General features: G+C 41.0%; 1 protein-coding gene and 1 pseudogene across 1 annotated transcript; one reads left to right on the top strand and one right to left on the bottom strand.

The window, feature by feature from the left end:
* The first annotated feature begins 1178 nt into the window (after window positions 1-1178).
* LOC135269230 (histone H4) lies at window positions 1179-7301 on the top strand. Its single transcript, XM_064363072.1, has one exon. It carries the CDS (start codon window positions 6561-6563, stop codon window positions 6870-6872), a length of 312 nt encoding a protein of 103 aa, XP_064219142.1. The 5' UTR covers window positions 1179-6560; the 3' UTR covers window positions 6873-7301.
* Window positions 7302-10087: 2786 nt separating this feature from the next.
* LOC105721510 (histone H2B type 1-C/E/F/G/I-like) lies at window positions 10088-10464 on the bottom strand (annotated as a pseudogene).
* Window positions 10465-15837: the final 5373 nt, after the last annotated feature.

The following is a 15837-nucleotide window of genomic DNA, read 5'->3' as shown; positions in this document are numbered from 1 at the left end:
TTCAAATAATTTTAAAGTTTATTTTTAGGTATGGGGTCGCTCACTGTTATCCACATTGGTCTCAACTAGTCAGCTTGGCCGGGCGCGGTGGCTCACGCCTGTAATTCCAGCACTTTGGGATGCGGAGGCGGGTGGATCACGTAAGGTCAAGAGTTCGAGACCGGCGTGCCCAAGACACTGAACCTTCGTCTCTTCTAAGAATACAAAAATTAGCCGGGTGTGGTGGCAAGCGCCTGTAGTCCCAGCTACTCGGAATGCTAAGGCAGGAGAAGGGCTTGAACCTGGGAGGCGGAGGTTGCAGTGAACTGAGATCGTGCCACTGCACCCTAATCTGGGCAGCAGAGCTAGACTCCAACAAAACGAAAAACAAAAAACACCGCTAAAAACAATTCCTCAGCTTAAGTGATCCTCCCGCCTTGGTCTCCCAAAATGCTGGGATTACAGGCGTAGGCCACCGCGCCTGGCAAGGCCCGGTTTAATGCGGCCGCTTTTCACATTGTAACCGCCAACACCTTGAGTGAGGCCACAGACCGGCGTCTGCGCTTCTTGGAGGCAGCTAAGTCAATAGTGATGGGCTCAGATACCGGTGGCCTGGACGTCTTGCGCTTCACTGCACCTTCGGATTTGCAAACCTTTTTCTTTACTTCAGTCTTTGACTTGGGAGATAGACCAGAAATCACGGCATATATAGTTTCGGACATGATTGTAGGTTTGGATATCTAACAGTTAAAAAAAATAAAATCAGGCTGCAAGTGTGTCAGTGATTACGTGTAAGTCACACACAGACACGCTGGGCGCTGATTGGTTCCCAGCTCAGTCTTTCAGCTTGGTAGCAACGTAGCCTCAACCCTGTCTCTGAATTGTGTTTTGGAATTCAGAAAAGCAAAATAGTTTAAATTTCCTGAGGAGGAATTACACCAATTCTATTCTACAATGAACCTGGACGGCTAAGGCTTTATGATCTTTACATTTTTCTTTCTCTAGTTTTTATCAAGGCAGCCTCAGCCTTTATCGAAAGCTCTGACTTTCAGAAATTTCACAGTTCAGAGAGACAACTTACTGATTTTAATTTAAAATATAAATTCTTCCATTTGTGTCTCCAATTGCTTGCTGTCTCGTAATAGCCTACACATTTTTGACTTTTCATACATGAAACAACTGCTTGATTTTCATTGAGATTTAACCAGAAAATCTGGTTTTTATGAGAAGGGAAGTAACTGGGTTTTTTTGTTTGTTTGTTTGTTTGTTTAATTTTTGTACAACAGCAATAAGGATGCTTAGAACAACAGCTCTTTCTGATAAAATTAGTTGGGGCTGAAATGTTTTATGATGCCTTCTTATGACTATTTGGAGGTTTAGTTAATTTGGGAGGATTCAAGTGAATGTTCAACAATTCCCTGGGAAAATGGGAAATACAATGATCAGTGATTTTCCTGGCATTGGGACTGTTTGCATAGCTGCACTCAGGAGAGATCCAAGAAAGGGCATAAAAGAGAGAACTGGACTTGTTTATGAGTAAAAACACTTTAAAAAAATTTTTCTGGGGGAAATTAGTTATTGAAATGTTCTTAGGACTTTGTGTTCAGAGGTCTGTCATGCTTAAGGACAGAGGAAGATAGACTTTCGCAAAGTATTCAAGTACCAGGATCAAGAAATATACACACAAACACCACACAAAAAATTTCTTAAGAGAAATTTAAAAAACAACCATGTTTTATATTCAGTACTACATGGTTTAAAGTGAAAGAAGTACACCTTATGTTCAGTATAAGAAGAAAATGGAATGATGGCAAAAAGTGATTTAACTGATTTTTCTTCACTCCTCAGTGTCTTGAACATCTGTTGGGAGCATGTACAATTCTATGTCTTACTAAGATTATGAAGGAGAAAAATGCGGAGAACAGAGCAAAGCACAAAAGTTGAGGGTTTCGCACTTTTTTATCCCATCAAAATTAACAAATAACTTCATGTAGCAAATTCAACTAGGACATGAACAAATTAATAAATGTCAATAAAAATTAAAATCAGGTCAAATGGTTGGGATGAGATGAGAAATGAGCTAAATATGAATCACATTTACTCTGAGTGTGTATTCACTTTTTCTGGAGCCCATGTATTTCTAATCTTAAAATGACTTTGACCCACCATATTTGATTTTCCTGAGCACCAACAAAGGAAGAAGTGACTTCTAGCCTTCCAACTGCAGGAATTTTCTAAGGCACTATCCTATTTGCCTTCATGGGTTTTTGAGTTAGTTTCATGCAAGTAACTGAAGTCTCTCCTTTTCAGGCCTGTCCTCTTGCTTAAGCATCAAACTTGCATTTCAGAATGATTGCTGGATATCTGCTTGTTCATCTTCTATACCAGACTCTCAGTAGAACCATCCTCATCTAAGTAGCTTCTGTCTAAGATTGCAGAATATTGGCTTGATTGTTCACCTGTATCACACCCTGAACATATCCAACCACATAAAGGAGGCAACCTTTCAAGTGACATCCTTATACATTCTATTCATAACACTATTCTTTTGTTAACCAACACTTCAATTATTCTATTTCTTTTGTTCCCAAATCCAATCTGTTACTAATTCTTCCTAAATCCATCTTTCCTTCTTTATTTTCCTTTTCATGGTTGTAATTCTTACTCTTCTATTTCTTCTTTGGACAGGCTATTTTTATAGCCTTCTTATGGGTCATTTTCTTCTCTCATCTCTCTGTGCTGTCATTCATCCTCTTCATTGCTCTGGGTGAAATATTCTTCATATGAGCTTTAAATTTACATGCCCCATCTCCTTGTAGCTTTATGGTTTTTTTTTTTTTTTTTCACTTAAAAACTGTTTTTCTCTATTCTTATAAGCCATGAAGAAAAAGCTGGATTCATACAGCTTTAGAATTTAAGAATAACCTTAGTATGGCAATCAAACTCTTTAATATGGTCTTTAAATCAACGATCTGGCAGTGTGGTTTAGTAGAAGCATGGAATTGCAAACATTATGATGTTTATTTGAGTCATGCTTTGTCCTTAGGAGACACGTGATCTTGGTCTAATTATATTACTTTTCAGAGTATCTTTTTTTCATTTTTTATTCTTCCTTTTTCTCACTCCCCAACCCTGTTTTAAACTTCAAACTAATCTAATGGCATGCTTTGAAATGTTTCTATTTTTCATTCCCCATATCTCAAACTGGATGAGCTGTCTCCCTGTTTTGACTTCCTACATCAATTTCTTTTTTTTTCTTTTCTTTTCTTTCTTTTTTTTGAGATGTAATCTCGCTCTATTGCCCAGGCTGGAGTGCCGCGGAGCGATCTCAGCTCAGTGCAACCTCCGCCTTCCAGGTTCAAGGGATTCTTCTGCCTCAGCCTACCAAGTAGCTGGGATTACAGGCATGCGCTACCACACCCAGCCCTACATGGATTTCTTCAAAGTCCATGATAATATGTTTCATATTATCTGTATATTTGTCCACTTTCAAATTTTCCTAGTAGTTTACAAATAACTAGAAAGTATACATTGGTATTGTAGGTATGGCATACAAATATTTATGTAAAAAAAACTTGCAGAAATACATACAGGGAGTTGTGTGGAAGCACAACAGAACTCAAGTGTCCTTAACCTTCCATTTCTTTATTTTGCCTTTAGGGCCACTGCCCAAATGCTTGTTTTCTGCAGCAGTATGTCCTATGCAATACTGTTGACATGGTTTATCATTTTAAATTGAATGACTGGGTGAGGCCTTATACACCACTGAAGATGCAGAGCAATTATGAAATAGGTAACTTGTTCAAGTTTTTACCGTTTAGCTCTAAGTGGCCCATACATACTATGCCTCTCCTAAGAAGGATTTTAATACTAATTTTGATCTAGACAGAGAATTCATATTTAGCCACCATATTCCTAATTAGGATAAAACAAAGAAATGAAATCACTATGGGGCTTTTTGTTCTTTACACATGTTGTAGAAATAAAACAATTCTAGCAGTAAAATGACCTTTCTATAGCAATATAAAATAAAGAAAAAAGGGTAAGGTATGGTGGCTCACGCCTGTAATCTCAGAACTCTGGGAAGTTGAGGTATGCAGATCACTTATGGTCAGGAGTTCAAGACCAGCTTGGCCAACATGGTAAAACTCAATCTCTACAAAAAATACAGAAATTAGCCGGGCATGGTAGCAGGCCCTTGTAATCCCAGCTACTTGGGAGGCTGAGGCAGGATAATTTTTGAATCTGGAAATAGGAGGTTGCAACCAGCAGAGATAACCACGGCACTCCAGCCTGGACGTTAGAGTGAGACTCATTTTCTTAATAAATAAATAAATAGATAAAACACCAGGTATTATTGACTAAACACTAAAAGATTTACATACATGTAAATGTTTCCAAAACGAGTACAAAATTAGGACAAACTCTCACACATACAGCATAACAGAGGAAAGAGCAATAACTTATTTTGTTTTCTCAAGAGACGGGCTATATCTCAAGACAACTCCTGTATCTCTTGTGAGACTTCTAAATCAATTCCAGAAGTATATTTAATCCTACATAAAGGTTATCTGACCCTTGACCTGGGCCAGGCTGGTCTCAAACTCCTGACCTCAGGTGATCCACCCACCTCCTACTCAAAGTGCTGGGATTACAGGAGTGAACCACTTCGCTCCACCCAGAATAGTTTTAAATGCATTAGATAATATTTAGGATTATAAAGTGAAACAATTATATTAATATGCCATTATCAAATTATAAAAAATCTGAATTGGTAAAATAGTAACATGTGCTTTTAAATTTTTAATTTATTTGCTGATTGATTTTGGGACAGAGTCTCACTCTGTTGGCCAGGCTGGAATGCATTTGTGCTATCTTGGGTCAATACAGACTCTACTTCCCAGGTTCAAGCAATTAGCCACCTGAGTAGCTGGTATTACAGGCCTGCACCACCATGCCTGACAAATTTTTGTCTTTTTAGTGGAGACAGAGTTTTGCCATGTTGGCCAGGCTGGTGTCAAACTCTTGGCCTCAAGTGATCCTGACATCTGGGCCTTTCAAAAAGCTAAGATTTATAGGCAGAAGCCACAACCGGCCATGTGTGCTTTTTAAATGAATACATTAAATAATAATCTACCCAGATGAAAGACTTAATACAGTTTAGGAGGATTGAGATTTTTAAATGACATTTTGAGATATTGGCAATAGCAATGTGATACTCATAAAAGCACTTTTCTGCCAGTTCTCCCAATTACATGGTTTTTTTCTGATTTCATAAACAGAGAACTGCTAAGTTTCCTTTGGAGAATGGTTAAAAAAAAAAATTTATTTTTTTTAACTCATTCCCAGATCCCCTGAAGCCTATCTATGCATCCCAGGTTTAGAACCTTACTCTGCAAGTTGTTCCGATGTACCATGTACTAATTGTATTTTTAGTAAAGACGGGGTTTCACCCTGTTGACCAGGATGGTTTTGATCTCTTGACCTCGTGATCCACCCTCCTCGGCCTCCCAAAGTGCTGGGATTATAGGCGTGAGCCACCACACCCGGCCACCATGTACTAATTGAACAGCTGTGATACAACTTGTTCTCTTTACAAGTCATGAAGAAAAAGGCAAATATTCCACTCAAAGCACCTGGACCTTTTTATGGGGATTAATTATGAGTTAAGTCTTTAATTATTTATTTTGAGAAGTTCCCGAAATTAGATTTTAGCAAATTAGGATACTCTCCCTCATCCCTTTAGAAAGCTGAACCTTAGGATAGGAATTGAGAGCAGCTACAGTTTTGTAATATACCATAATGTTTGGAATCTAGATGTGATCCTAAGCATTTTAATAGGAGTATCTCTTTTCAACTTATCAAATACTTACAAATTCGCCTTTTAAAATACATTTAAAACAAACTAACTATAGCTTGCCCAAGGTCACCCCACAGCATGTATGTGAAGCAGGCTGTCTCAATAGTTTCACTGGATTCTGTGATGCCAATTTGCTGCCGTAATAGAATGTGGTGAATGATAGATACAATGCTAGCTACAATTTGTCCAGGATTAAAGATCTCTAAATGTGTAACTTTCATATACTTTTAGTTCCCTCAGTAGCACTATCTAGCCTGCATGCCAAAGAGTCCTACTTGGTTAACTAGGCATTGATAAATCAATAAAAATAATCTCAGATAATAAAGATACGGTTTGCTTAATATACTTTGAAAGCACCTCGTAAGGGACAACAGTGTGTACTATTTCATATTCTGGGAAAAGGGGGGGACAACTGTCAAGCATCTTTATCAAAAGTTTATGAACTGGTGACTCAATGGCTGCAAGTATAGTGTGCAAATACATACACGTATATACCTAGGAGTATTTATTAAATCCCAATCAGGCTCTACTGTTGCCTCAGGCCCCTCCCGGTCTCCTCCAGTCTCTGAGCAAGGGAGAATTGCGCAGAAGGGCGGGAACTGCCTGTGGTTCCCGCCCCTGCTCTTCAGGTTTTCAAACAGGTCCGTCATGCTATTATAAATACTGCTGAGTGGCTCTGAGAGAGTTATCCTGTTACGAGCTTAACAGCCTTGCTCTCACCATGTCTGGCCGCGGTAAGGGCGGAAAGGGCTTGGGCAAGGGTGGCGCCAAGCGCCATCGTAAGGTATTGCGTGACAACATCCAGGGAATCACCAAACCCGCCATCCGGCGCTTGGCTCGCCGCGGCGGCGTCAAGCGTATTTCTGGTCTCATCTATGAGGAGACTCGTGGAGTGCTGAAGGTTTTCCTGGAAAATGTTATCCGCGATGCTGTCACGTACACGGAACATGCCAAACGCAAGACGGTCACAGCCATGGACGTGGTCTACGCGCTCAAGCGCCAGGGACGCACTCTGTATGGCTTCGGGGGCTGAGTTTAGCGCGACAGTTTTCTACCGCAAAACCAACGGCCCTTTTCAGGGCCACCTACCCACTCAGGAGAAAGAGTAGTAGTCACTGCTTAAAACATTAATATATTTTCACCCTTAGTGGCTTCGTATTTTAAGTTTAATTGTTTTATTTCCTCTTAGTTTCATATCTTACTGGCCAGTGAGGATGATCCAAGTGTTTTCTGTTTTTTTATTTTCAGACCGTCTCGCTCTGTCGACTTGGCTGGAGTGCGATGGCGCAATCTCGTCACACTGCAGTCTTAGCCTTCCGGGTTCAAAAGATTTTTGTTGCTCAGCCACTTGGCGTAGCTGGGTCAACCAGCTTGCGACACCAACGCCGGCTAGTTTTTGTATTTTTTGTAGAGATGGGTTTTCACCACGATACCAGGCTGATCTTGAACTCAAGCTCAGATATTCCCTCGCCTTGGCCTCCGAAAGTGCTAGGATTACAGGCGTGAGCCACGGCTCTTCGCCTGTTTTCTCTGTGTAAGAAAAGGCCGGTGGATCACGAGGTCAAGAGATCGAGACCATCCTGGTCAACGTGGTGAAACCCTGTCTCTACTAAAAAATACAAAAATTAGCTGGACATAGTGGCGCGTGCCTGTAATCCCAGCTACTCAGGAGGCTGAAGCAGGAGAATTGCCTGAATCCAGGAGGCGGAGGTTGCGGTGAGCCGAGATCGCGCCATTGTACTCCAGCCTGGGTAACAAGAGCGAAACTCCGTCTCAAAAAAAAGAAAGAAAGAAAACTGACGGCAAACTGCCGTTCACATTCTGCATGGCTATCAGAAACAAAGTAGCAAAGACTAGCTGAGAAACAAGGTAGCAAAAGCTGTACCTCAGAAGGCAAGTAGTAAAAGGCTGATGATGCTGTGAATAGCGAAGAAAATGGACGTAGTTACTAGTTCCTACCAAGGTATTTATTGTTACATGAGAGGCCCCTTAATTTTGTCCTGACACTCTTTACGCTGTTCTTTTATTGGCCATCTGGGTAAATATATCTGATAAGGCCTAAGTATTTAGTGGAGGTCACCTATAAAGTCTTTAAGAATCATCTTCAATACACATTTTGAGGTTTGGGGAAACCCTGTACAAAAGAATGCTTACTTGAAATGTATAGTATCTTTGGTTAATTACCTACTTTGTGCCTCTGTTTCTTCATAATAGTACTACTACTTAACTTACAGATTTTGGGGTGAAGAAAGATCAAATGTTTGTTAAGCATTTTTGTTTTCCTTCAGAAAGTCCAGGTTCCAGGCTTATGTTAAGCATTTTTACAAGTTCATAACATGTGGCACTCTACATTTTGGCTATTTTTATTATTGCTAATACTATTATACTTATTTCTCATGACAGAGAGGCCCAGAGAAAAAGAAGGTGGTATTTGAACCATGAAAGTCTATACTTGATGATACTGCACTGCCATTTTCTGTCTTTGTGGTCTGCGGCAAGTTACTAATCACTCTTCCTTTATCTGTAATGTGTGGGAAACAATACTTTTGTGAGGACCGAGTGAGACAATGTATGATAAATGACAGTTTTATATATTCAACAAATAAAAGCTTACATGTATTTTTAAAATGTTGTGCTATAACAAGATATTTTAGAAAATAAAATAGATAATTTTTTAAAAGGTTGCAAGTGTATTACATTTTTTTTTAACATAAATATCAAAACTGAATTCCAGATAACAAAATAAAACACTGTTTTGAAAGGTCAATGACAACACTTAAAGTACTGATGAACACTCAGGCCTGTCCTCTTACTCCCCTTTCCACAACTCCTAGGAAAATGAATTTGCTTGATTCAGCTGGGCTGATTCCTGAATCAATCAAGAGTGATGGCGGAAGAGATAGCTGACAGCATAATGTGACTACTTGAGGCTCAGCCCTTAATGGGCTTTTCCCAGGAAAAAGAGAATTATCCTGCATCCAGAAGCTGTCCCGGATGGTCTCTGAGGTGCCTTCCACAACCATATTCCCAGTGATGTCCATTTGCCATATCCAAAACTCATGTTGTCTGTTCTCATTCTGCTATATAACAGACCTGGACACCACATTCTTTTTGTTTGTTTTTTTTGAGATGGAGTCTCTCTCCTGCCCAGGTTAGAGTGCAGTGGCACAATCTCTGCTTGCTGCAACCTCTGCTTCCTGGGTTCAAGCGGTTCTACTGCCTCAGCCTCCCTAGTAGCTTTCAGATTACAGGACTGCACCACAACGCCCAGCTAACTTGTATTTTTGGTAAAGATGTGGTTTTGCCATGTTGGCCAGGCTGGTCTCAAACTCCTAGCTGATTTCAAGTGATCTGCCTGCCTTGGCCTCCCAAAGTGATGGGATTACAGGTGTGAACCACCATGCCGGCCTCGACATCTTCTCTGAAACTATTTATTCTCTAGACTTCTGCTGGTTTTATTCCAAACTTACTCACCAGTATTTAGTTTGGGTGTTTGATTTTTTTTTTAGACTCAGTCTCTGTTTCCCAGGCTGGAGTGAAGTGGTGCGCTCTCGGCTCACTGCAACCTACGCCTCCTGAGTTTAAGAGATTCTATTCTTCTGCCTCAGCCTCCCAAGTAGGTGGGACTACAGGCCTGCGCCACTATACCCGGCTAATTTTTCTATTTTTAACAGAGGCGGGTTTTTGCCATGTTGGTCAGGACGGTCTTGAAATACTGACCACAGGTGATCCTCCCTTCTCGGCCTTCCAAAGTGCTGGAATTACAGGCATGAGCCACTATGCCCAATCCATTGTCTCTCTTCTTTCACTACCATATCAGCCTCAGGAGAGCAGTCTCCTCTTTCTTGCTCACTGAAGTATATCAATGCCTGGCAGAGGGAATGCAACCAGTCTCTAATTAAATACTGAATGAAATCCCTTCAAGTACTCTCTGATTTATTTTATAAAATCCATAGATTTTTTTATTTAACTATAAGAAACGAAGTTACCTTTTCATAGAGCAAAACTATCAAAAATTACTGTGGCCTCTTAGATACTATCAAGTGATACTTCATAAAATACTGAAACCAAAGTTTAATAAAGCCACCAGCCCATACAATGCCTTTTTAAGTTTCAAAACATGTCTATTTCAGCTGCAAGTTTGTAGTAACTTCATAGGTCCGTACATAGCTCTGATTGTGAAAAGGTTGAGTGGCTCTGAAAAGAGCCTTTGGGTTTCGTAAACTAACGTAGTCGGGAGGGCTACGTTTACTTGGAGCTGGTATACTTGGTGACGGCCTTGGTGCCCTCCGACACGGCGTGCTTGGCCAGCTCCCCGGGAAGCAGCAGGCGCACGGCCGTCTGGATCTCCCTGGAAGTGATGGTCGAGCGCTTGTTGTAATGCGCCAGGCGGGAAGCCTCGCCCGCGATGCGCTCGAAGATGTCGTTGACGAAGGAGTTCATGATGCCCATGGCCTTGGAGGAGATGCCGGTGTCGGGGTGCACCTGCTTCAGCACCTTGTACACGTACACGGAGTAGCTCTCCTTACGGCTGCGCTTGCGCTTCTTGCCGTCCTTCTGCGTCTTGGTCACCGCCTTCTTGGAGCCCTTCTCGGGGCGGGAGCGGACTTGGCTGGCTCAGGCATGTTAACGTCGCTGCACTGCAGCTAGGAACCAAAATGAAGCCTGCATCTCATGATCCTCGGTATTTGTAGTCAATATTATGTAAATGAAGATTGAGTTTCTCCATCTCTGATTCGTTCTTTAGTCGTGAAGTCTGCATGCAAATGAAGGAGCCTAGGTCTACTCTCCCATTGGTCATATCCTGAGAGCAGTTTTCGAGCACTGGCCACCTAGTTAGCATTTTATATAACAAGTTCCTATTATTACAAAGAATTCAGATTAGTAAACTATTCACTTTAATAACTGGAAGTTGCTATCTTCTGTGCTTTTAAATGCTAAGGAGGCAAAACTTGTGGCACAGTTACCTCTCTGAAATGTAAGGCCCCTTTAAAAGCTCCTGGAAAAGCGATGCCTTAACATTCAGATGTAGATTCTAGAGCTGAAGGGGAGACCAGAAGAAAAGCGAGCCAGGTGACAGGCAATCACCCACACAATCCCGAGAACAGTGTTTCTTTTTTACAGAGTGTACGAACACATCTTGAAAATAAAGGGCAGGCAATAAAGCTCCAGAGAGAGGCAATAACAACAAAAAAGTAAATAGCATCTCTTGAAGAGAGCTTGAACAAGACGGAAAAAATGGCATCCTTGAAGAAGAGGGGAAAGAATGTCGTAGCCAACAGGTCCACAGTCCTTAATGGAAAAGCGAGTCACACCTAGTTTAGCCTTACAGCAAGGTTTACAAATAAATATTCAGTCTAGTGAAACTATTTTTAAAAAAATATAAATGAAAGATCCTGCTATTTAACAAACAGCCCTACTTTGGTTAAAGCCCGCTGCCTAGCTAACTGTTCACTTTAAGCAACTGTCCTTCCTAAATTTCACTGTTCTTCTTAAGCCCTCCCTCCTTCACCCCATGCTCCCCAATCCCTCAGCCCCTCTCCACTCTTGCGACCGTTCCCACTTCTAGGGCCCTAAGTCTCCAGGCATGAAGGTGCTGCACAAAAAATATTGCACTCCATCGGTTAGCATCTGAAAAAAGTGTACTCTGAATTTATTGTGTTTTATCTTTGTTTCACAAAATAATTTGTTTTTCTCACTTCCTTGATGAGAAAATCTTAAGACCTGTTTAACACTGTTTAAAAATTTCCAATTTAGCTAATGTAGCAGTGTTCATAGAAATAGCTAATGTGCTCCATTTGTATTTATTTAATCCTAAAAATCTTAGGCCGGGTGCAATGACACAGGCCGGAAATCCCAGCACTTCAGGAGGCTGAGGCAGGTGGATCACGTGAAGTCAGGAGTTCGAGACCAGCCTGATCAACATGGTGAAACTCGTCTATTAAATATAAAAAAATTAGTTGGGTGTGGTGGTGCATGCCTGTAATCCCAGCTACTTGGGAGGCTGAGGCAGAAGAATGTCGTGAACCGGCAACGCAGAGGTTGCAGTGAGGAGAGATTGTGCCATTGCACTCCTCTCTAGCCTGGGCAACAAGAGCAAAACTCTGACTGAAAAGAAAAGAAAAGAAAAGAAAAAAACCATATGTGATGAAAATTTTTTTCCCATTTAAAAGAAAGGGAAATTAGAGCACCTGAGGTGCAGCATCTTCTCCCAAACCCCATCACTTGTAAGAGGTGGAACCAGAACGATGATTTAGGTAGAGTTTGGCTTGGATTTAGTCCGTTAGAAGACATTCCCGCCTACCTTGGTGGGCTGTTACCAAAAGAGAAAAATCCTTCTTGTTCTTCTCATGTTAAAAGCACGGAAAATGGAGCAGTTCTTCAATGACTAAAAGAGGTTGTTAAACAAAAAAACCAAAAACAGCTGATTCTATGGTATATCTAGTCAGTAGAGAAAGAGGAAAAAGACGAATGAGACAGAAAATTTAAACTGTATTAAAGGAAAAGTGGCAGAGGGAGAGAGAGAAAAAAAACAGACAAAATGGAAGGAGAGGCAGAGGTGAAGAGTAGCATAAAAAGATAAAGAAATTCACCTAAAGAGGATGAACTAGTATGTTGGAGAGTCACAAAATGTACATACACAAAGAAAACCACAGAGAGGAGTCCCGTGATACAATCTGCAACTACAAGAAGAAAAAGAAAGAAAAGTGCAGATGAAGCCCCTTAACTACATCTAAAATATGCCTGTTACTCAAGTGACTACATTGGATTGAGACTGTTAAATGATTTTAATGAGGAAGGTAACACTGCCATTTTCGATTTTTGAAATTCCTGCTAAAGACTACAATTTCTGAACTTTTATATGAATAAAATGGTGATGCAGCACATAAGAAAAAGATATACGAAATATTTAAAATGACAGCTGTTTATAGTGGCATTGAGATTTCTTGTTTCTGATTGAGATCTCAAGAGAGTTTTAAACTTATATATGTAGGAGGTCTAGTTAATTACTAATGACATAGATATATATATCTAACGACAAAAGATATATGTGTTTTTTTTAATTAAAAAAATTTTTACGCCAGGCACAGTGTCTCACATCTGTAATCCCAGCAATTTGGGAGGCCAAGGCAGGTGGATCACTTGAGACCAGGAGTTTGAGAGCAGAGTGGCCAATATAGTGATATATCCTGTCTTTCCTAAAAATACCAAAATACTAAAAATACCAGGCATGTTAACACATGTCTTCTACTATCAGCCACTTGGAGGTTGAGGCAGGAGAATCACTTGAACCAGGAGGTGGAAGTTGCAGTGAGCCGAGATCTCACCTCTTCACTCCTCCCTGGGAGACAGAGTGAGGACTATCTAAAAAAAAAAATGTTTTTAGAGAAGATCTCACTATATTGCCCAGGCTGGTCTCAAACTCCTGGCTGGAAGCAATCCTCCCATTTTATCCTCTGGTCAGTGAAATTATAGGTGTGAAACACCAAGCCTGGCCCTACATTTTGTTTGTCAATGTTTATTTTTGTTTTTTGTTTGGTTTTGGTTTTTCTTAAACATCTAAGAATGGATCTATAAAGTGTAAGTCATTTCATTTTGCCTATTTTTATCCTCACGTAAATGGAATCACAAACTGTATATAATTTTATGATGCTTTTTATCCAAATCAATATTTTTGAGATTCATTCATGTTCGTATGTTACTCCAATACCATCATTTTATTTTATATTGCTAAATATACAGTAACATTGGTATGCTCACTCAATTTATTGTAATAGACCTTCATATTGTGTCTATCTGGGATTATTGAGGTCATTACTTCTGTGAACTTCCTTGCACGTTTCCTGGTGTAGATGTGCACACATTTCTCTAGCATGTATGCACCAAGGTGAGAGGCTGGTTGAGACATGCACACAGGGCTGCTTAGGGTCAAGATACATCAATAGATCTAGAGCTCAAGGCTGAAGCCTGGCATAGAAAAATGGCAAGCCACCCTGCCACCCCCCCCAACACTTAATGTCTTTCCAAGGTTTAAGTAATTGTTTCTTACCATCATAAATACTGACCATAAAAACATGTGGATGGAGAGAACCATTTTCCATTTCCTATTTCTCACGAGGTAATATTTTCTTTCAATTTCTGAGTTCCTTTCTCCTTCTCCCCCTACTCTCCTCCCCTCCCCATCCCTCCCCTCCCCTTTTGTTTTCCTTCCCTTTCCTCCTTTCCATTTGTTATTTTTTGAGACAGTTTCTTGCTGTATTGCTCACACTGGAGTGCAGTGGTGTGATCATAGCTCACTGCAGCATTGAACACCTGGGGTCAAGAATCCTAGGCCTCAGCCTCCAAAATAGCTAGGACTGCAGGCATGTACCACCATGCCCTGCTTATGAGATATTTTCTTGTTAGAAATGTCTCCAGAGCTGTTGCCTGTAATCCCAGCACTTTGGGAGATGGAGACAGGCAGAACACCTCAGGTCAGCTGTTTGAGACCAGCCACTGGTCAACATGGCAAAACCCTGTCTCTACTAAAAATACAAAAATTAGCTAGGCGTGGTGGCGTGCGTCTGTAATTCCAGCTACTCAGGGGGTTGAGGCAGGAGAATCACTTGAACAATTATTTTTGAAAACACAGAGAGAGAGAGAGAGAGAGAGAGAGAGAGATCCAAGATGGCTGACCACTAGGAGCTCGGCATTGTAGCTCCCAGTGAAAGTGCAGAGAACGAGAGGACATCACACTTTCAGATGAATTTTTGTTGCTCACGGACCAGGAGATTCCCAGCAGAGGAGCCCCACGGGTCGCTAGCACGACTCTTGTGGCCGGCGCGGCGCTTTTGCTGGCGCCTCAGCGCGGCAGTTCTTGGTGCAGAGTGAGCGGGACTGGGTCCCCTTTTGGCCGATTCCCGGGCAGAAAAGCACCATCAATCTTAACACCGCTGTTTTGGCGGGCGCAGTGGATTGCTCAGATTTCGGCGCTGGGAATCAACAAGTTGGACGTACACTCAGAAACCTAATTTGAAAGTCGGAAATCACAAAGACGACAGGTGGATAAATTTACAATGATAGGAAGAAACCAGCGTAAAAAGGCTGAGAATACCCAAAATCAGAATGCCTCTCCCTCTACAGGGGATCAGAGTTCCTTATCAGCAACGGAACAAGGCCTGATGGAGAACAAGTGCGTTCCATTAACAGAAGTAGGCTTCAGAAGGTGTATAAGAAACTTCTGTTAATTAACAGAACTTGTTCTAACCCAATGCAAAGAAACTAAGAACTTTGAAAAAAGGTTTGACGAAATGCTAACGAGAATAGACAATTTGGAGAGGAATATAAGTGAATTAATGGAGCTGAAAAACAACACGAGAACTTCGCGATGTATGCACAAGTTTTAACAGTCGAATTGATCAAGCAGAAGAAAGGATATCAGAGTTCGAAGACCAACTTAACGAAATAAAACGAGAAGTCAAGATTAGAGAAAAAAGGATAAAAAAGAATGAGCAAAGTCTCCAAGAAATATGGGACTATGTCAAAAGACCTCATCTACGTTTGATAGGTGTACCTGAATGTGACGAAGAGAGTGAATCCAAGTTGGAAAATACTCTTCAGGAGATTATTCAGGAAAACTTTCCCAACCTAGTAAGACAGGACAATATTCAACTCCAGGTAATACAGAGAACACCACAAAGATATTCCTCAAGAAGACCAACCCCAAGGCACATAATCGTCAGATTCATTAGGGTTGAAATGAAGGAGAAAATACTAAGAGCAGCCAGAGATAAAGGTCAGGTTACCCACAAAGGGAAGCCTATCAGACTTACAGCAGATCTCTCAGCAGAAACCCTATAAGCCAGAAAAGAGTGGGGGGCAATATTCAACATCCTTAAAGAAAAGAACTTTCAACCCAGAATTTCATATCTAGTCAAACTGAGCTTCAAAAGCGAAGGAAAAATAAAATCTTTTGGGAACAAGCAAGTACTTAGAGACTTCACCATCACCAGGCCTGC

Source organism: Aotus nancymaae, unplaced genomic scaffold (assembly GCF_030222135.1).
Source record: "Aotus nancymaae isolate 86718 unplaced genomic scaffold, 86718_ANA_hifiasm-v0.15.2.pri h1tg000051l, whole genome shotgun sequence".
NCBI classification, from domain to species: Eukaryota; Metazoa; Chordata; class Mammalia; order Primates; family Aotidae; genus Aotus; species Aotus nancymaae.
This window is presented reverse-complemented; position numbering and strand designations above follow the sequence as displayed.